At 34.7% G+C, this 11,636-nt stretch overlaps 1 protein-coding gene across 2 annotated transcripts in view; it reads right to left on the bottom strand.

Moving 5' to 3' along the window:
• Positions 1-7,590: 7,590 nt before the first annotated feature.
• Positions 7,591-11,636, bottom strand: part of LOC106876057 (uncharacterized) — a 20,353-nt gene continuing 16,307 nt past the window's right edge. For both annotated transcript variants that reach the window (XM_014924459.2, XM_014924458.2), the window contains exons 5-7: positions 10,932-11,032; positions 9,771-9,924; positions 7,591-7,730 (exon numbers count right to left, since the gene is read on the bottom strand). In XM_014924459.2, coding sequence (XP_014779945.1) covers positions 7,612-7,730; positions 9,771-9,924; positions 10,932-11,032 — 374 coding nt within the window. In that variant the 3' untranslated portion in view covers positions 7,591-7,611. The remainder of the gene's footprint in view (positions 7,731-9,770; positions 9,925-10,931; positions 11,033-11,636) is intronic.

Here is an 11,636-nt window from a genome sequence, read left to right as displayed (position 1 = left end):
CAATCATTTCTCCCATAAATTCAACAACCTGAAACTCCACATTTCTGTATTTTCCACTCAGTCACTAAACTGAATCAATATGATTGTATCCAAAGATCCAAATTAATCTATAACTTCATCCCATTAATCCTATTCCCAAGTCTAGAAGAACTGAAAATTCTATGAATAGTACTTTGCTTCAGACTAAGTAAGGCCTCTTAAGCTAACTGGAACCACTTAAGCCACAGAAATGTTATTTATTTTATGTAAACACAAAGTTATATATTTTTGTCGATTATCTCTGCAGGTGATAATGTTTCAAGCAACATACAAGCGACATACAACCGCAAGCAACTTACAACTCCACAAACATCTTTAGTACCTGATGGTACATCAGGATGTTGCATTTTCAAAACATTCACCATCCTTCTCCTGGGGATCATAATTGCTGACAACTTGTTCAAGAATTAAAAAGTAGCAGAAAGAATCTAATATGCATCACAAATTTCTTTTATATTTCATTTTGTTGCTAGAGAATATAAATTCTGAGATTGAGCTCCTTTGTGGATTTTCACTGTCTTGAATTATCAATGTTGACTTTAATGTAAACTGTTCCACATTTTCAGAATGGTCTAATTCTGGTTAACATAGACATCCATATATGAAGCCATTTTTGGCATGAGATTAGAAAGTAAAGGAGCCTTTAGTTTTTACTTTGGTGAAAAAAAAAAAATTGATATCCAAATGGCAACTGTTTAGACCTAAGAACAATACCAAGTAGCCAGAAGAGAAGCAAAGTAGTAAGTTCACATAACATGGAAGGAAACTGAACGTAGATTCGCTGATGTTCTGCAATGGGAGGATCAGGGTTATGAGGTGCTCAAGAATGTGAAGCAGTATAATCAAGATTTTGTTGGAGAAAATAACAGCAGTACATGATTTTGTTGTACTGCCACACAGAAAAAAAAAAAAAAAAAAGGTTTGGAAATGTTATTATAAGAGGTTCCTGAATGTGTATAGGAGGAAGGGGAATTGCTCCAAGTATAACGACAGAAGGCTAGGTATTGAAGTGGATAGTCATTATAAGTAGCTCCAGCCTTTCGTCACTAATAACTGTCATCAACCATAGACAACAAAAATCAGTTAAACTTTGCTTTCATGTTTTTTAATATGAAACTTCTAATCATCAAAATTGAGAAGTTTTCATAAGTAAAATGAAAAGAAATAAATTTCCTAAAACTAAACTTGTGTCTTGAATAGGATTGAAAAACTGAAATGTTTGATCAATTTGGTGTCAAAGTTTTAGTCATTCACTGAAATTCAATTCAAGTTTAGATTTATATTTTAGTTTTTTAATAATTTCATCTATTCAATATCCTAGCATTCAGTGTTATGAAAATCTGTCAGCATCATCATTTGGATATTCTGAACCAGAAAAATAAAATATTAAACAAAATTCCCCTTTTCTGTTGTTATCAACATGAAGATAATTTCAGCACAATTTGGTCAACATGAGAACACTTAAGTCACAGAAACGTTATTTATTTCATGTAAATACAAAGTTATATATTTTATCAATTATTTTTGCAGCTGATGTTTCTCACATTCACAGGTGATTTTATAGAGATTAGTAAACAAGATAAGAATTTAATCCTCCATGCAGCGAGAATGCAGAGTGGGTCAAGACAGCGGACACAGAGGGTTCTTTCAATGTGAGCATGGGGTCATTATGATGGAGCAGACATATGTGATCTCATTAGACTATTCCTGCTAGACATGTTAGGAAAAGCTTTTCCTGATGTATATTTCGCTATTTATAGGGATGATGCTCTAGCTTTAACTAAGAATACCAATGAACCAGCGCAAGATCGGTTAAGAAAGGATATTTCCATTTTATGAAGACATTCAATCTTAGTATAACAATAGATACCAACCTGATGGTTGTTAATTTCCTTGATGTATCTCTAGATTTACAAACCCTATAGGAAGCCCAACGATAGACTTAGTGTTTAAGAATTTAGTTAAGAATATTAGTAAGAGAATTTCTAGCCTCTCCTCCAATATAAACATATTTAATAATGCTGCTCTACTATATAACAATGTACTTAAAGCTAGTGGATTTAAAGAGGAAATAACTTACACCAGATATAAAGGAAAGAAAGCATAGATACAGGAAAATTATATGGTTCACACCCCCTTACTCCCCCGAAAGTGATCTTTAATATAGGTAAATATTTCTTGTCATGTATAGATAGACATTTTCCAATACATCACAAATATAGAAAACTCTTTAATAGGCATAACCTAAAAATTAGTTTTAGTCCCACCCCAAACTTCAAAAGCATTGTTATGCAAAACAATACAACACAACAACATGAAGCTGACTGTTCCTGCAGAGATAAATGGAGCCTGTATGATCGAGGCCAGTGTAAATTCCATGAATGCTAATAATACAGTTTCATCCAAGAGATATGTGGGTTTCACAGAGGGAAATTTCAAAGCAAGATTCAACAATTACATCTTAAGCTTCAGACACTGGAATAAACGAAAAACTACCAAATTATGCAGTTAAATATGGTTTCTAAAAGAACAAGATGTCAGCTACAAGATTTACTGGAAGATCTTAGCCAAGTGCAAACCTTATACCAATGGAAGTGGCAAGTGTGATCTTTGTAATATGGAAATATGGCTCATTTGGACAAGTTCCTTAGACTCTGCTACATGTTTGAATTAAAAAACTGAACATTTTGGATCATGTCCACATGTCACAAAATACTTATTACCGTTTTGGGTCCCCCAAGATCATGGCTAGAATCCACAATTCGACTATGTTCCTGCACAAGCTTTCCCATATATTTCAACTTCCATTAATTTTAAATTTTTTTTATTTTTTATATATATTTTATATTATTTTTCATTTTTTTCCTTTTTAATTGTGTGAGTGTGTATGTGTGTATATGTATGTATATAGATTATATGTATATGTGTGTGCGTGTGTGTGTATATATGTGTATGTGTATATGTATGTATATGAATGTAAGACTCTGTGCGGTGCATAAATGCCACTTTCAGGCACACCCCACTTCATTTTTATAGATGTGCATTTGTTTGTATATATGCAGGTGTAGGTGTGTGGTAGGAGGGTGTGTGTGTACATCATATCATCAACATCGTCATCGTTTAACGTCTGCTTTCCATGCTGGCATGGGTTAGTCGGTTTGACTGAGTATGGGTGAGCCAGAAGGCTGCACCAGGCTCCAATCTGATCTGGCAAAGTTTCTACAGCTGGATGCCCTTCCTAATGCCAACCACTCCGAGAGTGTAGTGGGTGCTTTTATGTGCCACAAGCATAAGAGCTAGTCAGGTGGTTCTGGCAATGACCACACTCAAAAGGCATTTTTTACGTGCTACCTGCACGGGAGCCATTCTGGCGGCACTGGCAATGACCACACTCAAAAGTTGTTTTTCACATGCCACTGGCACATGTGCTGGTAAGGTGATGCTGGCAATGATCATGCTTGAATGGTGCTTTTTACATGCCACCAGCACGGGAGCCAATCCATGGCCCTGGCAACGATCACGCTCTGATGTGCTTTTAACATTCCACTGGCATGAGTGTCAATCAGATGGTACTGTCATCAGCCACGTCAGCAATTTTGATTTTGATTTCACTTTCCTCAATAGGTCTTTGCAAGCAAAGTTTATTGTCCAAGGAATGAGGAGTACTCATAAGTGGGCTGGTTACCCCACCACTGGCATAGGCCACAGGCTATGGTCTCACTTGGCTTGTCGAGTCTTCTCAAGCACATCACATCTCCAAAGGTCTTGGTCACTAGTCATTGCCTCAGTAAGGCCCCATGTTCAAAGGTCGTGCTTCACCACCTCATCCCAGCTCTTCTTGGGTCTACCTCTTCCACAGGTTCCCTCAACTGCTAGGGTGTAACACTTTTTCACACAGCTGTCCTCATTCATTCGCAACACATGACCATACCAGTACAGTCATCTCTCTTGCACACCACATCTGATGCTTCTTAAATCCAACTTTTCTTTCAGGGCACTTACACTCTGTCATGTATGTACACTGACATTACACATCCAGTGGAGGATACTGGCTTCATTCTTTGCAAGCTTACACATGTCCTCAGCAGTCACGGTCCATGTTTCACTGCCATGTAGCATGGCTGTTTGTACACATGCATCATACAGTCTACATTTTACTCTGAGCGAGAGGCCTTTGTCACCAGCAGAGGTAGGAGGTCTCTGAACTTTGCCCAGGCTATTCTTATTCTAGTAGCTACACTTTCAGAGCATCCGCCCCCACTACTGACTTGGTCCCCTAGGTAATGGTATATATATATATATATATATATGTATGTGTGTGTATATATATATATATATATATATATATATATATATATATATATATATATATATATATATATATATATGTGTGTGAGTGTGTATGCGGGAGTGTGAATGTTTCACTGTGTATATATAATGTCTAAATATATATGTATTATGTTACATGTATGCATGTAAGCACCTATGTGTATATGAGGATAAGGTTGTATACACACACGTGTGTGTGTGTGTGTGCATATGTGTGTGTACGAGTACATACATACATACATATATACTTGTGTGAGTGTATATGTGCATATACATGTTTGAGTGTATACGTATATAGACGTTGTAAACACAGGTTTTATGTCTATGTATTGTGAGAATATTGTTGCATGTATATTTTTTCTACCTATTAGAGTTACTTCCCTTTTATTCAACGGTTTTTCATAGCGTTTCTTGCCATTAATAGCTGACAAGAATGTATCGTAGCTCTTTGCTCTGACATTTGAAACTCCAAGTACTATAATGACAACCTTTTACTGTTTGTTCTAAACTATAATGTGTTTTGTATGCTTGTATAAGTTGACTGGGTCCTCTCAAAGAGAGTATTCCTTTGTCATCTCCTCTTGGAGGTTCAGTATCTAGAATTCAGTTTTCTATCTTTCTTGGTCTTACTTCACTAACTTCCTTGTTTGGACTTCTTTACTCAACTATCATCATTCGTATACATTGCAAATCTATACCAAAGTAGTCTCCTCCCTTCCATACTACATTTTATTCCTTTTATACCAAATTTCTTTCTCAACTCATCTGTGCCTTGTTCTTTTTCACAAATGAACAAGACACATCCAACAGAACTTGCTCACTTCATTTTTCTCCATCCTTTGCACAACCTTTCCATTCAGTACCTATGTCTCCCTACCATGCAACATTGTACTTTGTACACAAGGATCATACAATCTAACTTACTTGAAGAGAGAATTTTTTTTGTTTTCAACAGAGATAAAAGATCCCCAAACTTTTCCCACCCTGTACTTATTTTGACTGCTCTTTCAGTATACTCCCTTTTACTGCTGATCAAATCATATAGCCAACAGATGTTATCAACTACTTTTATGGACCCTTCTGTACTTAGGAAAGCATTTATTTTATTAGTGTTCTGACTGAAAACTACTCTAATACATCTGCCGCATATATCTTTTTTCTCTGTCAGCTTGTACGCAATTACAATATTCCTCTTGTGGACCTGTAGTTTACACTGAGTACACCATATGAATCTCCTACTTTCTGTTCTGTTTATCAAACATGATTCTTGTCTGCTTCCTTAATTACTAAAACCTTCATTTTCAGCAAGTCTTAATAAAAACTAAGCAGGAATGATATGTTTATTGGCATATGGTTGATATTGTTTGAATCATCATATTTTTACAAATTTGCTGCCAGTCTGTTTTATTTTTCTAAGTGTCTATCTTAATGAATCTTGTTAAGCACATAACACAGTACCAATTAGCTACAGCAAAATATTGGTCCAAAGCATTCCCATCAACAACTGTGAGCTGAAGATAGTATATGAGTTTACATACCTTGACTCTATCTTCACAAATCTACCTAAAGTTTGAGATCAACAGAGGGAGAAGAAGTGTAGCCTCATTTCTAGGTGGTATGACAAAAATAGAGTGAAAGAATAGCAAGATGACAATGTGCAATAAAATTGCTGTCTACAGAGATTGCATCCTCAACATACTACATTATAAGAATGAGACTCAGAGTCACTACTTCAGTTACGAGCAATGTCACAGCACTTTCCAGCTTTACATCATAGACATAAAGTAGACTGACTGAATCGCCAACAATGACTTCTGGTTTGCATCCAGATATCCAGCCTCTTCACCCAGATTTCAAAATGATGTCTCTACTGTGAGACTCACATCATATGGAATGACCTTGAAAGATCTACTGTGTGAGGAGTTGGTAACCTCTGAAAATATAGAAGTGTAACCCTTGTTATCTTCGTTTTCAAGATGTCTGCAAGAGAGCTATATAATCCCTGATCAGGAACCTTGAGAGGTGACACTTTTATTAGTGTCTTGAACTAGGTGAGAACTTAAAAAGATAAAGCTCGCAGCTAGAAAAAAGTGCAGTTGCTGAAAAACAACACCAGGCAGTAATGACAAAAAATGCCTTCGACTGCAATTACTTATTTAGCTCAAAATTATTTGAAGGTGTGTCAAGTTTTTAGTTAAAATGTTGTATGTGTTTCATTAGAAGTTTTACCTTTTAATATCTTTCTTTAATTTTGGCAGCCCTAATAAAAGAAATATTGCTGAGAGAAATTGAAATTCCTTGAAATTTTCCCTTACCCATGGCCTTATCTTTATTTAAGCAAACTTTATGCAAAAAAGATGTTTAAAATATCTTTTTCATGTCAACTGAAGGAGTAAATTGAGTGCTTTTTCCCTTTCAGAAATATATGAAGATCTAGTTGGCCATTCTCTTCTATTATATACAATTCTTCAACAGACATAGAAAGCAACACAGTTTAGTGAATGCCCTATTACATGCTTTTTAACATAGGAATTACTTTATGATTTCTCTAATAGTGATCATTGAACTGAATTGCATTAAAAAAGAATTCCATGTCAACATAATGTCTGCTAAATGTAGTGAATGCATGTTGAGAATAGATAGCTTTAAATTTCTATCATGCAATATAACTGCTTTTAATGTTTGTAGTGATGAATCAATTAGAAAAAAATAGCCATCTCCTTATAATATGGCTGTCAGATAAACAAGCAAAACATCCATAAATGTGATCATATCAAAAGAGAGGGCTATTAACCTAGAAATGAACTGTTAAATCAAAATTTCACTTATTGTTATGTTTTCTTCAGGCAAGTGTCTTTCTTTGAAACCAGAGTTCTAAATCCTTCACCAGATCATTCATACTTTTTTATGTGAAAAGAATTGAACATATACTCCTTGCTACTTTATATCTAAAGCCTAAACAAACATTAGAAGCACCATTAGTAATTGTATTGTAATCAATATTTTCATCATGATTGGAGCTGAGTCCATCCTGGGAAAGAATATAAACAGTGTTTCATCATACACAAGTCTACACACAGAGTCCAATGTGTGCTTTCTAAAAGAAAACCCTTGAAATATTCAAAACCAGAGCATGGAAAACGGACATTAAATGATGATGACGATGTTGATCTATATATATGTATATATACACACACATATGTAAGAAATTCACAATGCGTATTAGATTCTTCCTGCTACTTTTTAATTCTTGAACAAGTTGTCAGCAATTATGATCCCCAGGAGAAGGCTTTTGCATGATCTGAATATGTAAAATCCTGATGGAGTATCATTACCAGCTATTGGTTTTGGTGTAGCATCACCTGCAAAGATAATCAGTATAATACATAACTTAGTATTTATTAAAAATTAGTATATTTGTGTAGCTTAAGTGGTTCCAATTAGCCTAACGAGCTTTACTTAGTCTGAAGAGAAGTAGTGTTTATAAAATTTTTATTTCTTCTAGACTCAGGAATAGGGTTAATGGGATGAAGTTATGGATTAATTTGGATCTTTGGATACAATCATGTTGACTCAGTTTAGTGACTGAGTGGAAAATACAGAAATGTGGAGTTTCAGGTTGTTGAATTTATGGGAGAAATGATTGGGCAATGTGTTGAGAATAGTGTTTAGATGTAAAATGAATGGTTTATTTAAGTGTAGCTTTTAGACTACAAGTTAGAATGAACAGGTGCTGTTGTAGTGATATTAGAAGTCCTGTGGTAGAGGCCTGTAAGGAAATGACTAAGGTAGACTAATGAGGTTGAAGGATGTGAAAAAGTATCATGGTAAGGAGCAATGATAGAGTAGAGTCAGTAGGTGGTTTCAAGGTAGAGGTTTGCAGTATGGATTATGGTAGACTACAGTGGGTACATGGTTAATGAGTAGAGGGTAGTGAAAAGCATCATGGTTAGCTATGGTAGACTACACTTGATAGACAGCAAACGAAATAGAGGGATGTAGAAGGTTATGGTACCTATGTGATAGAGGTCTATAGGAAGTGGCTGCTATATACAACTAGTAAACTACCATAATAGAAGAGTGTATATCTAGGATAATATTATCTAATATCACCTTTCATTTTTAAGATGTCAAGATGTGATAGGATGTATTCCTAATAGGCTCAGTAATTACACTGGTGCTTCTTTGCTGGCTCTAAAAGTATATTATAGAGAACTAAATGATATTTAAGCCAGTTAACTTTCTTATTGTAGATGGAGCATAGTAATTACTTCTACTACCATTCAAAGTTTCTATTCACACCTGGTCATGGAAACACATAAATCTGCTCTAGATTCCATGTTTAATTGCCAATGGTACAAATATCACTTCTACTATTTTAATTCCTGTCATATTTAGATATGACAGGAATTAAAATAGTAGAAGTGATACTTGTACTTACTACATACGTTTCAATGACCATGATGTATATAGCTGTCCTATGTGCACAAAAAGATGGCAAACATCTTTTTTCTTATCTCCTAACACCAGATCCAATAAATAACAAAAATATTATCTCAGCTTTTCATGCTTGGAAATGACAAATAATTTTGGAATTGATGTAACTTTAATATATAGAGTTTATCATCACTTAAGTATTTAGAAACTAGTCTTCATAATATTAAGAGAGTAGCAAAGGTGGTGAGCTGGCAGAATCGTTAGCATGCCAGGAAAAATGCTTAGCAGCATTTCGTCTGTCTTTACATATTGAGTTCAAATGCTACTATGGTCAACTTTGCCTTTCATCCTCTCAGGGTTGGCAAAATAAGGACCAGTTGAGTACTGGGCTCGATGTAATTGATTCACCCCTGCCCAAAAATTACTGGCCTCGAGCCAAAATTTGAAACCAATATAAAGAGACTAGTAGATCTTTAATATTTACAGAGTAACAGTGTTCCATGATATTTTGAGAGTAATATATATTTGGTGTTTGAAGAGTAATAAATCCTTAATATTTGAGAATTAACAGCTCATTAATATACCGAGAGTAATAGACCCTTAATTTTTAGAGAGTAACAGATCCTTACAAGTATTTAAATGAGATCTCAGATCATTTTAATATGATGCTATTAAGGAAGATTATCAAAGATTATAGCAGTAGACATAAAAGCACATCATGAGTAGCTGACTTCAGAGATTCTATATCCAACTCTACATAAATGAACATATTTCAAAATGGCATTGATACTAATATCAGGATCATCCAATTTACAATAAATATATTAATTATGAAATAACACACAAAAAATATTTTAAGGAAGTTGGGAATGATACAAAAAGTTTATAGTCAATATATTTAAGCATAGAAAAATTAAAAACAATTTTCAATATAATTTATAAACATTATGCAAATACTCCCTTACATGTAAAGTTAAAAAATTGTTTCTCCTCGAATATATCATCTATAGTGAAAATACATTTCACTTGTCCAGAAACTGAAGGACCAAGATTTAATCTAGCACTGTTGGTGATAGTTTTTTTATCAGAACATTTATTTCTTTGGGTTGCAGCAGGATTCTGAAAGAAAAAAAGAAAAGCAAGAGAGAGAGATGGTTCGAGAGAAAGAGAGAGAAGATAATTAAAAAGCATCAGGAAGTACACTTTTATTTTATCACATTCATTTCTCAATTCATTTCTAATTAAAGTTCTTGACTTATTAACATAATTATTTGATACAATATAATTAGGATACTCTAACAAGTAACCAAAACTAACTATGGTACATGAAAGACCTACATGGATGACTTACTTGATGTTATGAATAAGTTCTTTGCTGATATAGTATAAGAGAAGTTGATAGAACAAGCATTGAACACAGTTCTAAATAAACAACACTTTTATTCCAGAAACCATCTTCTGCAACTAAGTTTCATCACACAAAATTTGTTGACTTTGTCAAAATATATCTTTCATTAACTAAAAGGACTTGGAGATATTCTGAAATTTGAGTTTGACATTTTAGTTTCATTCCATTATACTGAGACACAAATCAAGGAAACACACACAACATCCTTACCATTCCTAAACAACACGCCATTAAGCTTTTGCACATTCTCTATGAATTTTAGGTTATACTGTCTCTTAGAACCTCTCATTGTAGTTTGAACAAATACCAGATAACCAAGACTGCATCACTAAAACTGTTTCCTTTTAAGGATCAAGAAATACTGGAGTAGAAATAAACAATTATAAAACTTATATAAGACTCAAGTCCTAGAGAAATACAGATGGAATTATAGATGTTATTACACCCAAAGACTGCAATCCAATATGATTACAATAGTTAAAAAGGAATCCAGAATCAAAAACAATGATTGTGTAGTAAAGTAGTAGCTAGACAAGTGACCACATAGTCCATAAGTTCAAATCTTACTGAAGTCCTTGTGTTGTGCTCCTGACCAAGGCACATAATTATGCTTGTTCCAAATTGTTTGTCTAATATAAATATTCCACTCCTTACCCCAAAGTTTAGTTGGTTAATGGTAGAAAGATAAACACAGTTAAAAAGAATTCTGTTTACTTACCTTTCCAATGAAACATTGTATTAATGTCACAGGTAAAGAACATTGTGCTGTTACGTTGTATACACATTCTTTTATTACGTTGATCCGAATCTTTGGTTTCACTGTAAAATATGTCACAAATATGATTATATGAGAGTATAGGCAACCATCTCACACTTATAAATTCTTCTTCATAATGTAGTAGAACATTTGTCTTTTGACTTAGAGACCAAAGGCAGTTTTTCTTTGATAAGCTTTGCACCTTCTTCTCAATTCATAAAAAATTACTTCAAAAAGCCGACGTATCCTGTGCATGTATGTGTGTGTGTATGTATGTATGATCATATGTATGTATGTGTGTGTGTGTATGTATGTATGATCATATGTATGTATGTGTGTGGAGGCGCAATGGCCTAGTGGTTAGGGCAGAGGACTCGCCGTCAGAGGATCGCGGTTTCGATTCCCAGACCGGGCGTTGTTAGTGTTTATTGAGCGAAAACACCTAAAGCTCCACATGACTCCGGCAGGGAATGGTGGTGAACACTACTGTACTCTTTCACCACAACTTTCCCTCGCTCTTACTTCCTGTTTCTGTTGTGCCTGTAATTCAAAGCGTCAGCCTTGTCACGCTGAATATCCCCGAGAACTACGTTAAGGGTATACGTGTCTGTGGAGTGCTCAGCCACTTGCACGTTAATTTCACGAGCAGGCTGTTCCGTTGATCGG

This window comes from Octopus bimaculoides, chromosome 5 (assembly GCF_001194135.2).
Source record: "Octopus bimaculoides isolate UCB-OBI-ISO-001 chromosome 5, ASM119413v2, whole genome shotgun sequence".
NCBI lineage: Eukaryota > Metazoa > Mollusca > Cephalopoda > Octopoda > Octopodidae > Octopus > Octopus bimaculoides.
Note: the sequence above shows the minus strand (reverse complement) of the source record. Positions and strands in the feature narration are given on the sequence as shown.